General features: G+C 34.1%; 2 protein-coding genes across 7 annotated transcripts; both read left to right on the top strand.

The window, feature by feature from the left end:
- Window positions 1-1,030: 1,030 nt before the first annotated feature.
- On the top strand, window positions 1,031-10,786 carry RPN13 (regulatory particle non-ATPase 13). Of its 6 annotated transcripts, none has more exons than XM_088207279.1 (15): window positions 1,031-1,461; window positions 1,711-1,846; window positions 3,017-3,109; window positions 3,290-3,349; window positions 3,651-3,702; window positions 8,328-8,374; window positions 8,457-8,531; window positions 8,638-8,704; window positions 8,785-8,866; window positions 8,996-9,114; window positions 9,242-9,265; window positions 9,451-9,545; window positions 9,620-9,697; window positions 9,779-9,833; window positions 10,351-10,786. In XM_088207279.1, exons 3-15 carry the CDS (start codon window positions 3,023-3,025, stop codon window positions 10,488-10,490), a joined length of 981 nt encoding a protein of 326 aa, XP_088063405.1. In that variant the 5' UTR covers window positions 1,031-1,461; window positions 1,711-1,846; window positions 3,017-3,022; the 3' UTR covers window positions 10,491-10,786. The 6 variants fall into 6 exon arrangements, with proteins under 6 accessions (XP_088063405.1, XP_088063406.1, XP_088063407.1 ...); XM_088207280.1 differs by having other exon boundaries at window positions 1,033-1,185; XM_088207281.1 differs by lacking the exon at window positions 1,711-1,846 and having other exon boundaries at window positions 1,033-1,185.
- Window positions 10,787-20,599: 9,813 nt separating this feature from the next.
- LOC110824466 (putative F-box protein At2g02030) lies at window positions 20,600-22,060 on the top strand. Its single transcript, XM_022055079.2, has 2 exons — window positions 20,600-20,674; window positions 20,774-22,060. The coding sequence occupies exons 1-2, from the start codon at window positions 20,600-20,602 to the stop codon at window positions 22,010-22,012; spliced, it is 1,314 nt and encodes a 437-aa protein (XP_021910771.2). The 3' UTR covers window positions 22,013-22,060.
- The last annotated feature ends 3,982 nt before the right edge of the window (window positions 22,061-26,042 follow it).

The following is a 26,042-nucleotide window of genomic DNA, read 5'->3' as shown; positions in this document are numbered from 1 at the left end:
AGTGGGTCGTGTCTCATCCATGTCCTTTTTTAACCCATTTTGTTACGGCCCCAGCCTGCTCATAATAAATAGGTCTAAATGTGGACAAGCCAAATGTCTCATCGAGGTGAAGAAACGACATCGTTTGAACCTGACATAAAATAATAGAATTTTTAGTTTTCAGCATAAGGTTATGTGTTTTTGAAGCAATAAAAAAGGGGTACAAGAGAAGGGGAAGAGGGATTTAAAAAACAGGAACGATTTTGAACGGAATTTGGAGCAAAATAAAAGGAGCTGAGAGAGAGAGAGAAGAGAAGACAATTTTGCAGTAAAAAAAGATTTAATTATTAAAATTTTACATTGTAAATTTAAATATCATTGAATTCTAAAAAAGTTAAATTTGGACATTTTACTGTATTGTATAACCCATCTCTAATATGTTAATTAAAATTTCTTAATTATAATAGTCGTGACATGTTAAAAATTCGATAAAATACTTTTTCTTAATAAATATTAATTTACAAAGAAAAATTATTTAAATAATAATAATAAAATATAAAAATAGAACTAATAATTATAAAAATAATAATTTAAGACACAAATATAATCCAATATTGATTTTTAATTTTTGAAAATTTTGAGCAAACATAAATCATGTGAAAATTAATAAACTCAACTATTAGAGATGATTTTTGAGAAATGAAAATTTTATATTATGGAACGTTAATTTTATCAAATTTGAAATATTATAATAAATAATTGGATCATAAAATAAATTATAAATAAAAAATATAAAGTTTAATTTACCATATTTCAGTTCACTATCAACTGCAGTAATTAGTTTTTAATATAAATAAATCTTACACTCACTTGTATTGTTATTAGAGAGAGAGAGAGAGAGACAAGTAAACAACAATCAGAGGAGCAGGTCTGACCCAATTTAGGCCCATGTTATTTCTTTTTATTCTCTGTTGTTACCAAAACCCAGCCTCCTCATAATACGCGGCCCATCAACCCTGAGAATGCCATCGTTTGACTTTGGCATAAAAGAATTAAATCCTAGGGTTTCAAACTACGGCTGATCGTAGAGGCAGAAGGAGATGATTTTTGATTTCCAACGGAACAGGAGGAGCGTGGATCTGTGCCTTTGAGCCAATAATAAGGAGAAGGGACGGGCAAGAAGCTCCCGCGGATTTGGAAAAACCGGTAGGATTTTGATGGAATTAGAAGCAGGAGAAAAATAGATTCTCTGAGAGAGAGGAAAAAAAAAAAAAAAAGAAAAAAAAAAGTAACCTAAGCGGAAAAGAAAAAGGCAGGGCGTCCGGGAAAGGATTTTTTTTTTAATTTTTTTTTAAAGAAACTAGTTGAGGAGAGCTTAGTCGCCGAGAGAGAGGGCAGGAGAAAAGAGCAGAAACACAGTAAATTCGAGTGGAAAAGAGGCCTTAGGAAGATTTTGTGGGTTTCCAATCTGGTCTCTCTTAGGTAAACTTCAAAATTGGAAGATTGCTACTAATACTTTCTTTACTTGATTTACTTTCAGGCAGTATACACATTATTTCATTAAGTTATATGTTGAACCAAAATAATGTTTGGGTTTTTCCGATTTACGGTCGATGAATAGAATTGTGTATACTTTGGATAGCAAAATCTCAAACGTTTTAGGTGTAAGAAATACATTTATAATGAACGTGATCTTCAGTCTCGTGAATTCTATGTTTATGCATGCTCTAGGTCAACAAGATAAAATTTATGGTCTCCTCGTTGCTCACGGTTTCTACGGCTTGTTCTTCTGCATTTGGTTAATTCACTTTCAATTTGGTCCTATCTCGTTCAACTTGTTAATTCCACCGCTATCTGGTTCAAACTGGTATACTACTTTGATTTAGAAATTTTCCTTCCTTAACTGTTGCTGTGCAGCTTCTCACAAGCACTGGTTCCCATCTTTTTGGCATAAATTTCATCTTTGTTTATTTTTCACTTGTGTATGATTTGTGCAATTTAGGCCTCCAGTTGTTCTACTAACATTCAGGCCTCTACTTGTTCTGTTTTAGTAATGAAATTCGTGCACAGGACTTGTTTTAGAATGTCCTAAAGGAAAGGAGAAATTAGTGTTCCACGCAGATTTTCTGTTTCTAAGTTTTTGCTCTATTCCACACTGTTTATTGGGCTTGAAAATGAATAGATCTGGGCCTGGCTTAGCAGTTGGAATGTTGTTGCCATATTTAGAGGTGTTTAGGGACTATAGAAACTAGTAAATAATGTGTTAGTGGAGGTCATTTGTAGTATACAAGTCATATATAAGGAAGTTATTTAGGAGTACTAAAATAAGAAAACATAGGCTGTCCATAAGGTGTCCAATTCAATAATTGCTTTCTATCTGTATATATATATATATTTATCTTTGCTTAAATCTAAGTATATATTTGTTGTAGAGTTAGAATTTAAATAATTAATCTTGTTACTTAGCCTACACCAGAATGTGGGTGCCTAACACCTTCCTAACTTGAAAATTTTTGAAAGACCGTATATACTTTTGGCATCTAATTCTGCTCATAATATATTTAGTTGTGACTCCTTTTCTTTTTGGAAGACCATTCTTGTGGAGTTTTTTTGCCTTGCATCACCCTGTTGTGACACCCTTAGCTGTGTATCTTTAGTTTTCATATCTTTCTGCTATGGGAAATCGATCTTCCTTAACTCTTGCACTGACAACACACCTCCAAACTTATTAAATTGTTCGATTTCCCTCCCCCACTATTGCCTACAAAAATCTCTTCATGCACCCCTCTATTCTTTCCACAAGTTCAACGTGTACACTAAAACATTTACTCTCTTCATGTGCCCTTCCTAGAATTATTATAGAATTTAGAGTTTTTGAACTGATAGTCTGTTTTGTGCATATGATAATGTTCATTTGTGTGTTACCTGCATATTGATATTATTGCATATTGATATTACTTTTGTGTACATATTTGAATTAGACTTCGATTCTCTAGTTCAGTGACATGGCCTTTTTGTTTCTATTATCTTGTGACAGGAAAGTATGTTTGAATTTCGTGCTGGTAAAATGTTTTTGGAGGGGACACGAGTTGTCCCTGACACACGCAAAGGGCTTGTCCGCATTGCGAGGGTATTTTTCTTAAATTTGTAGTTATACTTGTTTCTATTTCGTTTAAAAGTGACTAATGTAAGTTAGTATTCTTGAAATACAGGTAAAAGTATATGATACTGAATGCAGTGTCTGAATCCTCTTACCTTACTTTTGAGAAAAGTTTAGACTGAACTTGATTCTCTATTTTTTTTTTGTCAGGGCGAAGAGGGTTTGGTACATTTTCAGTGGTTGGACCGTGCCCAAAATGTTGTTGAAGATGTATCCTGAACCCTTTACACTTATTTCATACTGCAATAGTGATAATCTATACTTGTTTACTTCTTTTCTGTGTGAAAGTGAGACACCTTGGCCTTTTCTTCAAAGTGCAAAATATTTTTGTGGCTTCAGTTTTTCAGCATGCCTTATGAACCAATTTTCCACTTGGTCATTACTGCTAATGAATAATAAGGTGTTTGGGGAGGTTGGTAAAAGTGATTTTAACAAAATAAAAATAAGTACTATGTTCTTAACCTTTTATGTTTCTATTTTTCTTATCTAACCAATCTAAATGATATTGGAGGGTGCTGAAAGAAATGGTAAGGAGTTGGCTGCTTTCAGTTACTTAAAAACAGGTAACTTTTGATTTGAAAAATAAGCAATTTGCGCTTGTACAGATACTTATTCCAAAAAAATAAGCAGTTATTTTCAAGAAAGATGTAACAAAAATGTGCAGTTTTTGTTACTGAATACAAATATTGTAGCACTGGTGTTTTTTTTAAATAAAGCAGTGGTGTTTGAAAGTACTTATAACTATAAAAGAAGTAATCTTAAACACCCTTTTTACTTGGTTACTCCTTTCATATCCTTTTAAAATTAAAAATATGTATGTAAAATAATGTAAGTCATACAATATTTTTAACAATATATATGTTGTTAATTTTTCAAAAATTAACTGCTTATTTTTTGTAATTACCTTATTTAAACTCTTAACTTGGTTTTTTTAAATAACAATTTGCCTACCTTAAGTAACTACTGCTTTAAGCACAAATTTCCAGCAAAATCCTTAAACTCTTTCAAAATGTATGATTTATTGATGCAGCGGTCATTTCCTACCTAACGTAGGTGGGTTTTGCAATCAACACGGCAGTTAGAAATCCTTAAGATCCTAAATTGGGAATCTTAAATTCTCCTGAAGGTCTGGTAGGAAATTTGACTTAGCATAGGGCAAACTACATCAAGTGTGCACAATTTATAGGAACATTTTTTTTTGAGATAAAAAGTATGGTATGTATTGAAAAAGTAGCACAAAGGGAGTGCCGTCCATGTACAAAATGTAGAGATTTATAGATCAATAAGAGTATCTACAATGGATCCTAAATCCTATAAACTATCAAGGTTGTGTCCTAAAATAATAGAACTAAAAAAATGTAACCATTTGTCGTTGATATAAACAGGAGTCACCTTAATACCCTCAAACACTCTTTTGTTTCTTTCTTTCCAAATAACCCAGAAGATTGTAAGTGGGATTAGTGTGTAGCTCTGTTTTATGTAAGAAAACCCCTCCCAAGCCAGGAGTTCAGCTATCACCGGCCTAGCAGAAACCCAGCAGATACCAATGAGGCAAAAAATCTCGGTCCAAAGTCTGTAAGTGAATGGACACCACAAAAGTAGACGTGTACAGGTTTCCAGGCTAGATTTACAAAGAAGCATCGGTTCACCGATGGGATACCTCTCTTCATGAGTTTATCTACTTGTAAAATGCCATATCTGGCAGCTTCCCAAGCAAAGAAAGATACTCTAGGTGGAGCTTTCGACTTCCAGATCAGATTGATAGGAAAAGCAGCTTGGTTTACAACAGGATGACCCTCCAGATGTTTATAGAGAGATTTTACAAAAAAAAAATACAATTTTTGCTCAGTTTCCAATTAAGTCTGTTGTTGCAATTCTGAAGGTGAGTTGTAGCCAAGGTCTGAAGTGAATTCGTGTATTCCTCCAATTCCCAATCTTGTAGGTTTCTATTGACCACCACACTTCAAGCCCAAGGATTGTTATCATCATGGGCGTTTTCAACCAGCATGTGCTTATCCCTTGCGGTGGCAAATATAAGGGGAAACGGGATTGAAAATTTGCAGTTCCGCACCACACATCCTGCCAGAATTGCTGTTGCCTACGACCCAATTAGAGCAGTCCAGAACTGTGCGACTGAATTGCATAATGCCTTTCCAGAGACCGCTACCATAGGAGCTGTTCTCCATATTGGTAAGGTTATAGGAACCGTTTCTGAACCACTTGCATTCGATGATGGTTTTCCAAAGGCTTCTGTTATCATTCCAGAATCTCCAAAGCTATTTCCCATCAAGGGCTTGTTGAGCATTAAGGTAGATCGTAATCCCAGACTTCCAGCCTCTTCAGGTCTTTTGACTTCATCCCAACTGACCAGATGGAATCTCTTGTTGCTGTCACTATCTCCCAATAGGAACTGACATTGAATAGATTCTAACTTTTTAGCCACTTCAGCCGGAATGGTGAGCACCGAGAGGTAGTGAATGAGTAGATTGGATAAGGTGCTTTTGATGAGGGTTAGTATACCTCCCTTAGAAATGAACTTACTTTTCCAGTTGGCAAGTTTGCACTGAAAAATGTTAATTATAGCCTCCCAACAACTGCTATCTTTGTGTTTAGCGCCAAAGAGGATTCCCAAGTACTTAATGGGAAAATTGGCAGTTTTGCAGCCCAATACCTTAGTTAACAAGGGTGCGGGACAGTCACAACCAAATTCCACTAATTCCGATTTGTCTAAATTGATATTTAGCCCGGAGACAGCTTGAAAGCAAAGCATAATACATCTCAGATTAAGGAGAGTGCTGATGTCCGGTTGACAAAAGAATAGTGTGTCGTCGGCAAAAAAGGGGTGTGAAATTTCAATTTGTTTGTCGCCGTTTCCCACAGTGATGTCCTTCATCATATTGAGTTCCCTAACTTTATCAATCATTTTATTTAAAGTTTCCATAACAATGATGAAGAGTAAAGGGGATAGGGGATCACCTTGTTTCAAGTCTCTGGAAGTGTTGAAGAAAGCCGAAGGACCTCCATTAACTGAAGTGGCAAAACTAGTAGAGGAAATGCAGGTGCTTATCCAGCCTCTCCATTTATGACTGAACCCCAATCTGCCAAGCACGTACTCAATGAAATTCCAAGACATGCTGTCAAAAGCTTTTTCCATGTCGAGTTTGCAGATAACACCTTGGCTGTTGTTTCTAAAAATGCCATCCACGATCTCATTGGCCATAAGAATAGCATCCGTGATTTGCCTCATGTAGACAAAGGCTTACTGATTTTCCCCAATGACAACATTGAGGACTTTAGATAAACGATTGACCAAGACCTTGGAGAGAAGTTTGTAGACACTGCCCACTAAGTTTATCTGTCTGAACTCACTAATGTGTTTGGTGTTCTTCTTCTTCGAGATTAAAACCAGGAAAGTAGAGTTAACTGATTTCACAAAGAAGAATTTTTGTGGAAATCCATGAAAAACTCGAGTATATCCTGCTTCGCCACCCCCCAGTATTCTTGGAAGAATCTAAGATTGAAGCCATCAGTCCCTGGGGCTTTGTCACCGTCACAGCCGTGGAGGCTATCATAGATCTCCTCCTCAGTGAATTCTACCTCTAGCTGCATGCTAGTAAGCTCATCTATTCTGGAGAACTGAAGTTTATCAAGCTTAGGCCTAAGGTGAAAGTCCTTTATGTATAGTTTCTGATAATATGTTTTGGTGGTAGCCTCTCATGGCAGCATTCCCCTCAACTTTGATGTCATCAATAAGAATCTTTTCCGCATAATTGCATATTCTTTGCTGATTGGCTAGACAATGAAAATATTTTGTGTTTTTGTCTCAATCTTTAAGCGATGTCTCTCTAGCGTTTTGCTTCCATGAGATGGCTTCCTTGTTCAACTTATTAGCCAAGTCTAACTTCAGCATGTTTCTTTTTTCCTCGTCCATACTAGAAAGACCCCAGACCCCTTCAGTGTTGTCGATGGAAACAATCTCAGCCATAATACGACTGATTTCGGATTCTTTTGCCCTGCTGGCATAACACTATACAGGGTGAATTTTAGAGTAAATATCTTTAATTAAAATATCTGGTAAATGTGAACTCCAGCATGATTGTGAATCTAAAATCATCTGTTGATTCTTCCATTAATTGTCTCCATTCAATTGTAACAGTGACTGTGTTGATACACCACTAAAATTTACATGCCTATGTGATCCTTTATCGATAATGGTGCTGCAAGGAACTATGTTGATATTAATCAACCCATCGTTATTGACAATGTCAAATACTTGTATCCCAATAAGGTTAGCTAAGAATGTCTTCTTTGTGCAAGAAAATCACAAAAAGTATCGATAATTCTCAAAAGAAATTTCTGCCCCAGTTATTGAAAACAGACTAAACATGTTATTGATATCTAAATTCTGAGGCAGAATTCTTGCTGTATTTTTCTGCATTCATTAGTGACAACCAGCTGTAAGCATTATAACTACTAAATGATGCCAATTGGAAATGCTTTACCTTGTAATTGTAGTTTATGGACTCTATCGGTGAATTAGATAATTCCATGCTGGCTAAGTACGTATCCACTTTTCAACTGTTTTGAGAGCTGGAGATTAGACCAAGCTCTTTTGCTTTCTAGTTTAGATTTCCTTGTTGTCAGCCCTTTTTCCAGGAGAAGCATGTTGTGGCAATTAGCCATGTAGGATTTACATAATTTTGATGATGATATGAAATTAATTTCACTGGAATGAACATGTTCATTTAGTTTTTGGTGTGAAATACTCAGCTGTAGCGCTAAAGTTTGCGTCACACCACTCTCCACTATGATGGTGAGAAAACTGTAATAGGAATGTGCTCTTTTCCTGATTTGTGGATGTGTGCCTTTGCACGACTATACAAAATTAATGGGTTTGGGAGTTTAACTTAGCTTGACTGGTATGGCTATCTTGTTGTTGTTAATCTCTCTTTAGTTTTAATTTTCTACTCTACAGAAAATGTTTTACTTCATAATGAATCAGAGTTATTTTACTTCCTCTTCTTTTTTCTAACCTGAGCTTCTTGAGAAGTATTTGGCCTTTGCTGTGAACATTCACCTTTTGAACTCACCATTGTTGTTATTTTAATTTCTTGTAAAAAGCTTAAATATGTTCATTGTCTTAATTTTGTCGACCAATATTTCTTTTGTTGTTGAAACCTTGACACAGTTGTTCAGGATCAAATTATCTTTCCTAACGAGGCAGTTTTTGAGAAGGTATATATATGAACTTGACTAGACAATATTTTGAGTTTGATAACAGGCTCTTGCAAGTCCTCATGTCTTTTGGTAAACTCAGGTTAATCAAGCTTCAGGAAGGGTTTATATTTTAAAGTTCAATTCTGATGATCGCAAGTTCTTCTTTTGGTTGCAGGTAAGTTCATTTATTTGTTACCCTTCATTTCTATTATGTTTATGTTATTCACATAGTCAGTAACAATTATTTAATTTTTTTGTGTATCTATGCGTATTGCTTCTAGGAGCCTAAAGCTGATGATGATGCACAGCTGTGCATTTCTGTCAACAATTACATTAATCAACCGCTAGGTTTGTACAGTCCATAAATTAACATCTTGATCTCAGTGGTGAGTGAGTTTTCCAAATGTTGATTAGTAGCTGTTCAGCAGAGTTCCTTGGTGAAGAAGAAGCTGATGCTTCTGTTCCTCTGCATGCACCTGAGGATGTGGCTGAAGATGATGTCTCTTCGAGGTAACACCCTAACATATATGGAAGAATTGGTGTTGATGAATCTTTAATTTTCATTCAAAGAAAATATGAATGCTTCAAGTTTATTTTCATTGGTCACTGACAAGTTTGATGGATACTTGGTTATCCAAGAGCTGGAAACTTGGTTTTGCCAAATTTAGGTACAGAAGTGATTAGTGATGTAACATCCTCATCAGGACCAGTTAAAATGGAAGACCTCCAAAGAATATTGAGCAACATTGGAGCTGCAGGTAATGATGTTTGTTGCTGATGCATTATACTGTGTTATTTAATTTAAATTGCTAAGATGTATTTAAAAAATAAATTTAATTTGCTAAGATAATCTAACTGGTTTGTTGTGCTATTTATGTCCTGCAGGTGTTGCTGGAGATCCAGATGGAGGTTGTAACTACTTTTATTCATCTTTTTACTGTATCTGATATCAAATAAATGATTATTAAGTGTCAGATCTACATGATGAATCACAAAGTGTCTTGAGTCTTGTACACAACCTGCTTTATGAAAGTTCATTCCTCTTTCTTTTTGTCCTGGCATGACTTAGCTTTATCATGGTTGTATTATTGTAGGATTGGGATTAGGGGATATCTTGAAGCCAGATTTAATCATGCCATTGATTGAGACATTACCCCTTCAAGAACAATTAGCATCATACCTACCTGAGGTGTATATCATTCTTGTCTTTTGTTCCTTTATCATCTACTTTTTCAGCTTACTGAAGGCTACAATGAGTTGCAGGGTCAATGGACTCCAGAGGATATATTAGAGCTGCTGCAAAGCCCTCCTTTCCGGCAGCAAGTGGATTCATTTACTTATGTGAGAAAGCAGAAGTCTTTTATATTTGTTTGTTTCTAGAGGAGCGCCAATTTCTTGTAGTTGACAACTTGTTTTCCATAGGTACTTCGAACTGGACAAATAGATCTATCTCAGTTTGGCATTGACCCTAGCAAATGTGAGTACTGTATCAAGAACCCATATTTCTTCTTATGCTTCTTTACTATTTTTATGATGGAAAGCCTGAGCAATTTTTTTTAGGCAAACTACATTTTGACCCCATCTATTTTCCTAATTGTGTGTGGATATTTTTTATGTCAGTTTAGTAGTTTAGGGTTTGTCTTTTAGCTCAGTATCTTGTAACTTTTTGGTGCTTTTTCTCAAATTTTAATTTATCTATGTATTTTTGTTTAAAAATCCAAACAGATATGAGAATTATCTAAAAAGCTAATGGATTTATGTAAAATGATAAAAGTCAAACCACAAGGTACTGAAATGTCTTTGAAAAATCTCTAGTTGAACTACAATTGGGCTGATGACTGTAATTCTCTATTTCCTTTAATCATCGTTTTATCTTTACCCTTACAATTTTTTTTTTTTTTTTTCCCTATTTTGGTGGTCATATCTTACTCCAGCCTATTTGAGACAACAAACCCACATCATTGCTGTTAATTCATTCTTCATTGATCTTGCAGACAAGTTCACAGTTTTGTCTTTCCTCGAAGCACTTGAAGATTCTGTTTCCAAGATGTCTGAGGCTGAGGGATCCAGGCAGGATGAGAAGGATGTAAGACCACAATCATTTAATCATAATGATCCCATGGACGAGAATTAGTGAGGTACTAATCGTGCTTGGGAGTCGGGCTTTTGACCTTTTTTATTGTTGGAGTCATGGAGAGAAGAAATACCAAATATCACATTCATTTTGTAGTTACATGGTGGGAAAGGAAATCATCTATTAGCTGAAGGATGATGGTGTGTACACAAGGGTATAACTTTATATTTTTTCCCATAAACCAGACTAGTGTAATTCATTGTTTAAAGTCATTAATTTGGTTTTTGGTATTCTCAACGTTGTGGAGGGTCCTGGCTTTTATTCTTAACGTAACTTCTTAGACATTCATTCATTCATTCATGGTGAAACTTCTGTTCTTTGTAAGAAAAAGATGGATTCTATATATTGACTTGGGTGGTGTTTGGTGGGTGAAATTGAGGAACAAAACTATATAGAATAATAAATAGGACCGTATAGGTCTGAATAATGCTTTTATTATTTGATGGTCTATAAACAATACAAGATACAATTAACTATTACTAAGATGTTTTTTTTTAATATTATCTCATTTGATTTTTTAAATAAAATAATGCTGTGTTTATACATATATATATATATATATATATAATATTTAGAAATTATTTTTGTATAAAATTAGTAACTTTATATTGATTCCTTGCCTTGTCTTTATATATAACAATAAACCCTATCACCATGTATGTGTTTTATTTATTAAAGAGGTAGTATTATTTTTGCTTTCCTAGTGATACAGATAATTATATGTATGTGTGTATACAATATATAAGGATTATTATAATGAAAAAGTTATAGCCCAAATTGAAATTTATCTTTTAATTCATTGTGTCAAGAAGAATTAACATCTTCACTTTTCCAGTTATGTAGTGTTTTTTTTTTTGAAACAATTCAGTTATATAGTGTTATGCCAATCACTACTTACTTTAGGTGAATTGTCATTTTGTCATTTTCTACTCTAAGGATTTGTAGATATGAATCGAATTATACTTGTACATATATTTTTTGTTTAGAAACTGCACCAAATTATTATATGATTGGTGTGTCTATATTAAGAGTTTGTAGGTTTAAGTCACACTATGATTTCATATTTTTATTTAGGAATTGTGCTATGTTATTTTATTATTAGTGTATATGTATCAATTAATTGATAATTATATAAATTTGTACTTTAAAAAATTGTATAATGCTATAAAGATTAACATTAATAAGATGCATCTGTACCCATAAAAACCAAATTTAGGTTAATCATTTCCTCAGGTCTTTTATTAGAAATGTTATCGACATATGAATAAAATATGTTCATATACGTACACATAAAAATCTTGGTTTAAATTTTACAATCTACTAAATTAATTTTCTTTTTTTTTTTCAATTTACTAGAAAGAGAGATTGATAAATTATGCTTTATCCAAGCTTGCAGGTCAAATCCATGATATTCCTTAGGGTTAAAAAGAATAATACTACCATCGATTAGAGGCATATGCGTGCCTCATTTTTTTTTTTTTTTTTTTTTTTAAGGTATGTAAATATCTCTTTTGATTGTAAGAAACATTTAGAAAGAAATCAAAAGACAAAAACCTAACCTTGTTAAGGTTTCCTTTAGCTGGCGACTCTTTTTCATTTTTCTCTCTCCATTCTTTATCCCTCCTCAATCTTTAAAGGTTTGCTTTCATGATTGTTTTACAATGCATTCTTATACAATATTAGAGTAACGTACAGAACAAGAATTCATATCAAATGACATACTCAACTGTTCACCAAAATTTGTTTTGGTTGAGCAAAAAAATCAATCTAGACCCTTCCCATCCACACAACCTATATTAAATTGAGGCCAACAAGTGTTAAATTGTGTTACTTGTTACTTAGTTGTTCGATGCGAGCATCTGCCACACCTGGGCAAGATTGATAAACATAAGCTTCAAATCAATAATAAACTAGGATTTGTTGATGAAAGCTTAAAGGAACCAATAGATCTTGGAGATCAACCATGGAATATTATTTGCAATCTAATAACATCATAATCACCTGAATACAAAATATTTTAGTCATTGATATTAAATATAACATATTCTATACTGACACGACTCACTAACTCTAAATTAAACTAGAACAGAGACATACGCAATAAAAGTGCATATAAAATCTATGAGGTAAAATAAGGTATAATAAACCTTATGGAAACCAAAATAGTTTAGATGTTTATTTTTTGAAATTCAGAATTTTATTCGATGAGTTGGCGAATTATAAAACAATTCTAAACTGAAGTTATTTAGGATTGGAAACTATTGTGGAATATTAACAAAGTAACCAACATAATAAAGTTCTTGGATTTGAATGAGTCATATAAAATCATTAAGACACACATATTGTTGAAGAAACCTACGAAAATTTTGTTTGATACTCGTGTAAACAGAGCCCTAGCTTTTAATATTATGGAATCAAGTAAGACAAACAAAGAAGCTACTTCAAATCGTGTGAAATATTACTCTTCTCATAGTAAAATGGTAGGTCATTGTGTAGACGATACTTCAAAGCTAATCTAATCAAACTTTTGTGTTCCATTGCAATATGTGCGGACATACTGTGGAAACTTATTCCAAACTCCATGAATAACAACTAACCTAGTATTTTATCTAAGAACAAAGTACAAAGAATTGGATTGCCATTGATCCATGAAAAGATCTAGAATAAGAGTGTTGTAACTAAGTATGTAAACAACATATAAAAACTAAAAGATGTTCTCATTAAGCCACTATTGAGCACTTAGTTATTACATAGTCAAGATAAGAATACAAAATATTTACTCTCTATCATATAGAGGGATGACAAAGTACATTTTACCCAAGCTTATGGGTTGACCAGGTGGTAAAGCCTTGTTATTGGATGTGCACAGGGTGTATGCATATATGCGTATATATATATATTTGTTAGGGTTAAAAAGATAATACCATGTATACAAGGCGTATGTGTACTTTATTTTTCTGAGGTATTTAATCATTTCTTTCAATTGTAGGAAGTATTAACAGAAGCCAAAAGAAACTCTATTAGGGTTTTTCTCCGGCCAACGACTGCTTTTCATTCTTTTTCTCTATTCTTCATTCCTCCTCTATTGATCTCTAGAGATTTTCTTTTATGATTGTTTTATACTATATTTTTGTGGAGATTATGACATTCTCACTTTTTTTAACAATATAATTTTAGAATGTGCATGTGCACATAAATTCGCACGTTAAAAAAGTATATTGTATATGTAAATTCTAACGAAAATCATAACATTTTAATCAAGATATTCCCACGTGTAGATAAAATAAAACATGCACGTGTATATAAAAATGTGAACCATATATGTACATGATTGCCAACTTATGTTTGATATAAATTTTTTTTTGAATTTACTACAAGTAGGTATAAAGATCATGACATTCTTAATCAAGATATTTTTCACGTATAAATAAAATGACGATGTGTATGTGCATATAGAAACGTCAATCATATACTGCATGATTACAAGTTACATTAATATAAAATTTTGATATATTAAAACGAGTTTAAGATCATCGTATTCTTAATCAATCATTTTCATGTGTAGATAAAATAACAACACACATATACATATAATGGTATCTTCATGTATAATTTAAGAATCTTCCTTCATAATTATAGTCATATTATCCATAATCTCAACTGAATATAGAAAAAAAACTTAGATGTTCCACTAAAATTAACTATTCTGTCACTCGAATACCAACAAACCATATTGACACTGTAACGGCTCCAGAAATTTAAATGAAATATATGTATTAAAAATATCAAATGCGGAAGCGTAATAAAAATTTTGATTAACATCCCTTACACAATAAGCAAAACATACTCAAAACATGAAAGAACAAACTAACTAAAAGAGATACTTGAGATAAGAACTATAAATTAGCTATGGAGTCTTTAGGTGTCCCCTTCGCCGTCTTCCTGCGGAACGGGCTCGGTAACAATGTCTTCCTGATATGAAATGATTAAATAAGGAATGAGCTACACCAGCCCAGTAAAGACATCACACTATCTCACCGCCACGGAAGTAAAAGTGGGTAGAAAACAAGAAATGACTAATGGAGCATAATTTATAACAAACTCGTTTATTAACATAAAAACCTTTACTGTCCACTTACCTCGATGAGATCCATGAAAACAACATGTGAAAGCAATAACGTTATCATTATCATGAAATCATATAAACTTTATAATATAACACTTATCATACCTTTACATTTCAATCATTAAACAACATATTTTCCTCTTTAACCAGCCTACTAGTATCCACGGGGATCCATAGGGGTCCCGCTACCCGTGAACCCTTAATATTTATAACCTGATTCTAGGGCCGTTCCCATACCCTGTCTGGTATGGGTGCCAAAACCATGAACCTCAATACCCCGTCCGGTATGAGGGTGAAACGGGCCGTCCCCATACCCCATCTGGTATGGGCGCCAAAACACATAAGGTCTCCATACCCCATTCGGTATGAGAGACCACCTTCCCGGTAGGGTTCCTTATGGACCCGGTCTGTCCACCATCTTCCAGGATATCTAGTCAGGCTGTCCACATTGTAACAGCCCCGGTAATTCGTAATGGAATTTATATTATAAATATCAAATGCGGAAGCGAATTCAAAATTTGAATAACATCCCTTACACTAAAACCAAAACGTGCTCACAAAATATAAAAGATTAAACTACCTAAAGGAGAAACTTGAAAGTAAAAACTACGAATGTGACTATGGAGTCCTTAGGCGTCCCCTTCGTCGTCCTCCTGCGGAACCGGCTCGGGAACGATGTCCTCTTGATATGAAATGATTAAATAAGGAATGAGCTACACTAGCCCAGTAAAGACATCACGATATCTCACCGTCACGGAGGTAAAGGTGGGTAGAAAACACAAAAAGACCAATGGAGCATAATTTACAACAAATCCTTTTATTAATAATAAAACATTTATCATCCACTTACCTCGGTGAAATTCATAAAACAATATACGAAAGCAATAACATCATCATCATCATGAAAATATATATATATGAACTGTATAACATAATACCTATCACACTCTTCGTAATTCAATAGTTTCACAACATATTTTCCTAATTCACCAGCCCACTAGTATCCATGGGGATCCATAGGGGTCCCGCTACCCGTTAATTCTTAACACTTGAGATCATATTCCAGGACCGTCCCTATACTCCATCCGGTATGGGCGCCAAACCATAGACCTCATTACCCCGTCCGGTATGAGGGTGAAACGGGCTGTCTCCATACCCCGTCTGGTATGGGCGCCAAAACACATAGGATCTCCATACCCCGTCCGGTATGGGAGACCACAATCCCGGTAGGATTCCCTACGGACCCGGTCCGTCCACCATCTCCCAGGATATCTAGTCAGGCTGAACACATTATACAATTTCCATTCACATAATCTTTCATTCGCCTTTTTCCTCAGTCAGCATTTTCAATCACATACAAACAAGCTAAACGATAATTTATGCCAAACAGACAACATATAGTATCAACACCCCAGTCATTCAATCCATAATCAATAAAACAGTACAATATGCACACGAAACTATAAAATGAAAACATCAAACCTCATGCTGCATTTAAAACTGTAAAACAGGCCAAATAATAGTTAACCGACAAATACACTAGACTCGGGCTCCATTAGCGACCTTAAGCAATTTCACACATTCGTTGATTCACGAAAATACCGTTTTATCATTTTATTGGACTTTAAAACCGTGATAGGAAATAGGGTGAGGGGTCCTTACTCGTTTCGAGGTCCGAACACGGCTTCACAGTGCGCTTGCAGGCTGTCCCTAATTTTCCCTGAATTTTTCTCGGGGAACTGAAACGCACTACTGGTACCTGCACGTGTTCCAAAAAAAATCCCAAATTAGGCCCAGGGCCCCTTTCGGCCCAAATCGCAACTCCGGCACGGCGGCGGCGAGTCGCCTCGGGTTGGCTGTTTTCGGTCGTTTCCGACCGAATTCGGCCACACTCGCATCGGTCCCTGCGAGAAAACAACCCTAGGGCCCTCGGGGGGCCAAAAAATCACGGAAAAACAGAGCTTACCGGCGGCGGCGCTCTCGGGTGCGGCGGCTCTCCGGCGAGGTTCGTGTTTTGGTGATTCGGCTCCGGTCAACCTGTAGAGAAAAGAATGGTGATCACGGTGATATAAAAATTGCATCAAACGGAGGTCGGGAAGGGCCTCATCGGAGGCAAAAACCGAGAAGGGGCGCGGCGGCGCCGCTGGGCTTCGGCCGTGTATTCCGGCCGTTTGGCCGGGATTTTGGCTCCGATTTGGCCACATGAGGAATCAGCGTGGAAAAACGAGTCGGGGGTACGAAATTTACCTCGATCGGCGGTCGGAAGTTCCTCCGGTGCGGCGGCGGGTGGCGGCGGCCGGCTTCTGGTTCGTCTTCTCCGGTGAGCTGCAGGCGGCTAGGGTTTGTGGTCTGGTGTGGGGGTTCTATTTATAACCCCTTGCCTTTTGATCTCAGTCGTCCATTTTGATTAAATCTGGACCGTCCATGCGTTTTAATCTGGGCCGTCCGATCGCGCCCACGCAGATCGCCAACGTGGCCCTTTTTGGAACGACGTGGTTTTGCCACGTGGCAGGTCCCGGTTGGCCGGGACTGCTGATCGGGCCTGCTGACATGGCTTTTTTTTTTTTTTTTCCCTCTTCCTCCTTTCCGGGCGCTACACACATTATCCACTTATCAATTCACATAACCTTTTTTCCTTTTTTCTTAATCTCAATCATCCAATCATACAAAACATGTAAACCAGTAATTGACACCAAATAAGATAATACAGTACCGGGTTCACCATAATACCAACCATAATAAAAGGAACCACAGTTCATGCATACGAGACCATAACATAATTATATCAAATATCATACTGCATTTAATACTGGAAATTAAATCAAACAATAACAGACCAACACTGTATCAGACTCGGGCTCCGTTGGCAACCTTAATTAATTATACATCTGTAAAGTCACACAGTACAGTTTAATTATTTATTTAGCTTTAATACCGTGATAGGAAATAGGGTGAGGGGTCCTTACTTGTTTCGGGGTCTGAATACGGCTCTACAGTGCGCCTACAGGCTGTCCCTAATTTTTCTGAATTTTTTTCGAAAAATTGAAACGCACTACCGGTACCTGCACGTGTCCCAAAAAATTCCAAATCAGACCTAAGGCCCCTTTCAGCCAATATCGCAATTCCGGCACGGCGGCTCCGCGATAAAACAACCCTAGGGCCCTTGGTAGGCCAAAAAAATTACGAAAAACCGAAACTTACCTGCGGCGGTGCTCTCGGGTGCTGCGGCTCCTCCAGTGTGAGTCGCGTCTTAATGTTTGGCTCTGATCAACCTGTAGAGAAAAGAACAGTGATCACAGTGGTATAAAATTTGCATCGAATGGAGGCCGGGAATGGCCTCATCGGAGGCAAAAATCGAGGAGGGGTGCGGCGGCGCCGCTGGGCTTCGGCTGGGTTTTTCAGCCATTTGGCTGGTGGTTTGGCTTCGGTTTGGCCATAGGCGGACTCAGCATCGAAAAACGAGCAAGGAGGAGAAAATTTACCTCGATCGGTGGTCGAAAACTTCCCCGGTGCGGCGGCGGGTGGCTGCGGCCGGCTTCTTCAGCGTCTGGTTCTTCTTCTCCGGCGAGGCACTGGCGGTTAGGGTTTTTGTGGTCAGGTGTGGGTGGGGTTATTTATACCCTTTGCCTTTTAATCTCAACCGTCCATCAAGATTAAATCTGGACCGTTCGATCGCGATTTAATTGGGATTAAATATGGGCCGTCCGTGCGCGTGAATCTGGGCCGTCTGTGCGCACGTTTGATCTGGACCGTCCGTGAGCGCGGGAACGGATCTGGGCCGTCCGATCGCGCGCACGCGAATCGCCCACGTGGCCCGTCCCCTGGTCAGTATTTTCTTGCCACGCGGCGCGTCTTGGTTGGCCAGGGCTGCTGACCGGGCCGCTGACGTGGCTGCTGACGTGGTGCTGACGTGACACAACTTTTCTAAATTACGTTTTGACCCTCGGTTTCCGATTTTCTTTTTAAAAACACCCCCAGAATCTAAATTTTCACCCATTTTTTCTAAAATTAATTTCAATTAAATCCAAATAATATTTTTGCCCAATTTTATCATTATTATTATTTTTATTTTCATAAAATTAAATTAAATTAAATCAAATTAAATTAATTAAAAATAGAAAAAAAATTCAAATAATTACAAAATAAAAATAATAACATTTGGGTGTTACAGACACTCATTCATTTAAATATTTTTATAATCCAAATCATCGTGAATTAATTAAAATCTAAGTTAAATTAAAGCTACTCTATATTGGTATCATTTAGATGAGTTTATTGATGTAAGTATATATGTCAAAATATTTACTACATAATTAAATACAAGTCTAAACAATATTTAAAAAAGTTAAAAAGAAGATTTTGAAATTTTCAAACATTCTATTTTTTTTTTGTTATTCATTAATATATTTTCATAGACAATTTTGTTTGTTATTTATTAATTATTTAATGAATACATATATATAATATAAAATAACAAATTATATATAAAATAATTTCATAGAAGAAACGACTAGAAAAATTTTAAGATAATCATCATGATCAACAATCTTATTATTATCCAAGGAATAGAATCAAAGAAGAAACGGCTGACAATGAAACTGAACTCCATTTTTGGCCAAATACTAACTTCAATCTTCATAAGTAAATTATCTCCAAAACTGGCAATGTATTAATTACTCAACAGTTTTAATTAAATGATAAGAAAATTAATTAATAAAGGAAAATCATAAGATATATGGTACAAGTGTATTATATATGATAAGCACATCTACTAATAGATTTATTAAGTATTAATTATAAAAAAAAAAATTAAATTTGATAATAAAAATACATTTAATATAGCTCAAGTGAGACTTAATCTCAGTGCTCTTATGTTGCATTAATTGTAGGTTTGTCATTTAATATGTAAATTTAAGATACCCTAAAACTAGATTTCTGCTTTTATTTTTCTCATGGCTATATATGTTAAGATATTTATACCTAAGAAAATACCTAAAAAGCATGATTTGTATTCACAATGGTATATATATATTGCTTGTTTTTACATTAAGAACCCACAAGCAAAAAAAGAAAAGCTAGCTAATCCCTTTCTTCTCCGCCATATATAGATTTATATATATATATATACACAATATAGTTCAGTGTACCAGTATTTTTTTTTTCATTTGTTGTTCGTGCAAGACGCTTGTTGTGTCGTTTAGCCAAATAAATTTTTTTCACTCATTTTCGGACTCAATATCTACCGTTCATTTGAAGTCTAAATCATCATAATCTAACAAGTCAACGGTGAGTACTCCATTTTTAAATATATAGTCAATTGGTTTGTCAACTGTGATTCTGTACAAGTAACATAAGATTTTATTTGAGTATAAAGTTAGGTTTTTCTCTATTTATTTTCTCATATTTCAAACCATATTGCAGATAGAAAAAGATAAAAAAGAATTTCAAAAGATTTTTTTTTTCAATTTGCTCGATATTATATTTACAGATATAAATATGATTTATTAATTTTAATTCTAATAATTTTTTAGTCTATTTTTTATATTCTTTTATGTAAGTATTTAATTTTGTTCGACTTATTATTTGTGCAAATGAACTTATAACTTTACATTATATGCACATATATATATATATGAGCAAATATATAATTGGTTTTTTTTTTTTTTACTAAGAGTATATAATGAGTTTTTTTTTTACAATTTTATATAGAAATATGATTAGTAAATCGTGAAATGAAAAAAAGAAATTTTTTTTTTTAGTTAATATGACTGAAAATATTGATTTTTTAATTTTTTTTTTCATTTTTGAGGGGAAAAAAAAAAGGTTGAAAGATTGTACTTTACAGATTTGGAGAGATTTCTTTTTAAAATCTATAATTGAAATATTAGATACGAAGAAAAAGTTTAATTCTTATATATATACAACTGTATAATTGTCACGAGTGTAACGGTTGGACTTGCTAACTTGTTCTCCTTTAGACATCATGGGTTCGTGCGGCGGTAGCGTCAACTCCAACCAAATTACTGCACCAGCCCGTCCAAACGCCACTTTTTCACAGGTATATATATATATATAAATCATTTATTTGGGTATTTTTTACTCAGAGTGATATACACGCACACATAATAACTCTTTTTTCTTCGAAATACGTGTGTAGGTAGGTGATCATCGTGAAGGAAGCACCAGCAATCTTCATAACCAGGACACTGTTAATCCCACCGGGACCCCATCAAATATTCTAAAGCAGACAGAATTCAGTGATCTCCCTCGAGAAACCCTCTTCAATATTTTCTCCAGGCTTCCTATCAAACTTCTCTGCCGATCCAAGTGCGTCTCCAAAGACTGGCTGGACACCATTCAAAAGCCTCTTTTCCAGGAGATGCACTTGGAACGAGCGACGAAGAACCCTCGTCTTGTTGTTCTCGACCAATCCGACGACGTCTTCGACGGAGACAATGATCTCCAAGTCGTCCGTTACTTCGCCGACGCCCTCTATGTGCATTTTTATTTAAGGCTCCGGGACATAACCAGAGGTTACATCCACATGTTGCCGTCGTGGTTTGGCTTGGTTTGCTTTTATTACCGTGGAGTATTCCTGGTCGTAAACCCCACCAGTGGCCAATTCCTTAGAGTCCAGGAAGGAAACCACTGCATCAGCGATGAACTCCAAGCCGCCTTCGGCTACATCCCCGAAACTGATGAGTATAAACTGATTCACCTCTTCGTTCGTTGCCCAGATGAGAAGAAGACAGATATCCATTGCGAAATCCTCACCATCACCCAACACTGCGGGCCACACATAAACCAGCAGTCATGGCGTCAGATTGACGCCACGTGTCCTTTCTTGCTATGCGCTAACGGCGTCCTGGTCAACAGTAAGTCTTACTGGCTTGTTTGGAGCAGATCGGAGCATCCCGATAACTCTGATGAACTTATCGCGTATCTGGATCTGGAAACTGAGACGTTCGGGTTTATTACTCATCCTGCTCCGACCTCGTACACTGAAGGCAACGTCCAGCAATTGATGAAGTTTGATGGGCTTCTGTGTTTGGTGGACAGATTTGAAGAGCCGTGTAAGGCGGATTTCTGGGTGTTGAAGGATCCGGTGGAGATTGTCTGGGAGATGAAGTACAGCATGGACTTGGAAATGCTTGAAGGGTTTGACGATGAGTTGACTGAGATAAAACCATTGGGTTTTTTGAAAGGGGAGATTGTGATTAACTCTGGACAAGAGAGACTATTTTACTGGAATGTGGAGACTGGAGAGTTTCGAGGAGGAGAGGACAGGGGGCTGGAGGAGGATAATCTGCTCGCGCTCTTTGTTGAGAGCTTCTTTGACCTTGGCAGATATCCGCAAAGTCATATCTTGTATGATTTTCGTTTAAATTTCATTTAGCAGCTATATATACATGTATGTATGGCTATCATTTTGGCTGCTAGCTAGCTTTTGGAACCCATTTGATTCAAGTTTATAAATGATATCTTGGTTTGTGAATTTTCTTTTCTTGATCAATATCGTCCTATGATTTCATATATACATGTATACACACACACTCATATACACACACATGTACGTATATAATTAATATGCCTTTACATACGTGACAAAGAGAAGCTAAACATCTTTTATTTATATACTCAAAAGCAAATGGGAATGGGTTATGCCAACCTAGCTATATAAGAGCATACTTAGTCCAGTATACATATATATATATATCAAGGAGGCCTAGCACAGCCGCCGGAAACTAGGAACTAATGGTATATGATCATGAATGTTTGTATTTGCAGGGAAACATATTCTATAATTTAGGTGTACTATAATGGATATATCCGTAAGTAAGCTATAAATAATGTGTGTATACATACATATTTTTGTAACAAATATATAGATTTTGAACTTAACAGACTATTCTTCAAGCTTTGTATGCAGTGATAAAATTGAAACTCTTTGGTCTGTATAATTCATTACAATTCTTTCTTTTTTTAATGATTCTCAATGTGTATATACATGTCCTTTTAGCGATTCATGTGCACATAAATTGATTTCCAGCATGTGTACACACATATATTTAAATATATATGCTGTACACAAATTAATATGTATCATATAAGTATAAATATACAAATACATACATCTTAACAAAAAAAACACAAAAGAAAATGTATAACTTATATATAAGTCCAATTAATTATTAAATAATATACAACTTAAACTGAAATTTTTTACACTTATTAGAAATAAAAATATTTATGGGTATGCATTTATATATTCAAAATAAATATAAGTCATATACAACTATATATATAATTTTTAACTTATCTTCAATATAATAATAAATCACACGTAATTTTTTGTCTACCAAAAGAGACGCACAAGAAATACTTTATTAGTGCATAGTTTTATATAAATCAATCATAATATCTATTATAGGTGTATGTAATAAATCTATCAACTAGGATTATATTGAGTTGATAATTCAACTTCAAGGAGAAGTGTTGGGGAAAAATCTCTCAGAATTCACTAGGCAGGATTTGCTTATGTTTCTTTGATATCATGCCTTAAGGGAAGAGTTATATATAAAGTATATTCATTATAAATGTAAGCTGATAAATCAGTCAACTAAAATTTTATTGAGTCAATAATTTAACTTTGAGTGGAGATATTAAGGAAAAACTTCTTGAAATTTACTAAACAAAATTTACGTATGCTTTTTTAATGTTATGTCTAATTAGAGGGGGTAGAGTGTTATGCTCTTTTGTGCTTTAGGTCATCAGTTGTAGTTTTATATAAACTCCGATATTTTTCTACTAAAATTTGCATGCATGTGAACGTAATTAAGAACATATATGCATATATATCATGATCATGTAGTGATATACGAATCTCAACTTAAAGTTAATCAATTTAAATATTTTTACTTCATTAAAGATGTACTTTTAGAGTGTGCACGTGTTTAATTCAAAGTTGATGACTCACGTGCTCATGTAATATAGACGATAAATTCGCACACACAATCTTTAACTTTAATAATTTATAATTTTCTATATAAATAATTTTATCAATGTATATCGTAGTAATTATCTATAAGTTATTATGAGTATTAATAAAGAACTTATAATTTTTTAAAAAAAATAAAGTACTTCTAACTTACTAAATTGAGTCTCTTCAAATTTTATTTAAAACGTAAAATTAACTTTAAAATTGTATATATACACAAAAATTTATGAGATTTGTATTCATAATTCTCAACTTTAAGTTTATAACTTACTAGATTTATTAAAAAACAAAAAGAGAATCCTAACTTTTTTTATTATTTTTAATAATATATTTCAAACAGCACAATAGAATATAACTATGTACACAAAGAAATATATTTATATATGTACATATATATTTAAACATACGTGCATAAATTTTCGGATCCTAATATTACAGATATATATATATATATGGAAACTCTTTGGTCCGTATAATTCATTACAATTCTTTCTTTTTTTAATGATTCTTAATGTGTATATACATGTCCTTTTAGGTATTCATGTGCACATAAATTGATTTCCAGCATGTGTACACACATATATTTAAATATATATGCTGTACACAAATTAATATGTATCATATAAGTATAAATATACAAATACATACATCTTAACAAAAAAAACACAAAAGAAAATGTATAACTTATATATAAGTCCAATTAATTATTAAATAATATACAACTTAAACTGAAATTTTTTACACTTATTAGAAATAAAAATATTTATGGGTATGCATTTATATATTCAAAATAAATATAAGTCATACAAAACCATATCTATAATTTTTAACTTATCTTCAATATAAATATAAATCACACAATTTTTTTGTTTACTTTATTGGTGCATAGCTTTACATATATCCATCATAATATCTATTATAAATATATATAATGAATTCATCAACCAGAATCATATTGAGTTGATAATTTAACTTTAACGGGAAGGTCGGGGAAAAATCTCTCGAAACTCACTATGTAGGATTTCTTACGTTTCTTTGATATTTTGTCTTAAGGGAGGAGCTATATATATAGTGTATCTATTATAAATGTATGTAGATAAATCCATCAACTAGGATTTTATTGCTTCTTTGATCACAACAACAATAAGCTCACCAATATGAGCATGTCAATAATTACAAGCTCCTATGTTTCGGATATAAATCAATTTTTAAAACTGAGTTTGAGGTTGAATAATCTCATTTTTTAAGGACAAAGTAAAAAAAAAAAAAAAAGAAATATTGTTTGCCAAAAAAACAAAAAGAAAGTTGCAAATTTTTTTATTTTACCAGAACTTCTTTCTTTTGTGATTCTATATTTCTATCTCAAAATAATGAATTGAGTTAATAATTTTTTTTGTGTGTGGAGTTAGTGGGAGAAAACCTCTCAGAAACTCACTAAAAAAAAATTTGCTTATGCTTCCTTAATGTGATGTCTTATTAGAGGAGCTACATATAGTGTCTTCCTCTTTTGTGCTTTAGGTTAAAATAATAAATTCCGATATTTTTTTAATCAAAATCTGCATGCATGTGAATCTAAACTAAAAACACGTATATGTATAGATAATATGATCGTATTAATGATATATGAATCTCAACTTAAAATTAATCTATAATTTACTAATTAAAACTTTTTCACTTCATTAAATATGTACATTTAGAGTGTACACGTACTTAATTATTAGATTCGCACACACGATCTTTAACTTTAATAACTTATAACTTTTTGTATAAATAATTTTATCAATGTACATCGTAATGATATTCTATAAGTTACTATGAGTATTAATAAAGAACAAAAAAAAACTTTTAACTTATTAAATTGAACCTCTTCAAATTTTACTTAAAACACAAGATTATCTTTACAGTTGTACTTGTATACAAAAATATTTCACATTTATATTCACAATTTCACATTTTAAGTTTATAACTTACTAGATTGTTTCAAAAAGTACACGTACTTATAATATATAGAAGATAACTACATGCACATATAAACATATCCATATAATATATAAATATATATACTTGTATATATATACATGATTTTAATTTAAATTTTACAACTTACTAAACTTAAATATGAGATAGATATTGTAAAGATTCAAAACTTAAAAAATAAAAATATCGAATTATATCAACTATAAGCTGAAATAATTTAGAGTTAGGGTTTACATTCTTTACACAGTAAATCAAGATATCTAATAGGGTTTATAGTTTTGGCGTCCATACCGGACGGGGTATGGGGACGGCTCTGGAATCTGATTACAAGTGTTAAAGGTTCACGGGTAGCGAGACCCCTACGGATCCCCATGGATACTAGTAGGCTGGTAAATAAGGAAAAATATGTTGTGTCATGATTAAGATGCAAAAGGCGTGATAAGTATTATGT

Source organism: Carica papaya, chromosome 7 (genome assembly GCF_054855325.1).
Source record: "Carica papaya isolate Zhongbai chromosome 7, ASM5485532v1, whole genome shotgun sequence".
Classification (NCBI taxonomy): domain Eukaryota; kingdom Viridiplantae; phylum Streptophyta; class Magnoliopsida; order Brassicales; family Caricaceae; genus Carica; species Carica papaya.
This window is presented reverse-complemented; position numbering and strand designations above follow the sequence as displayed.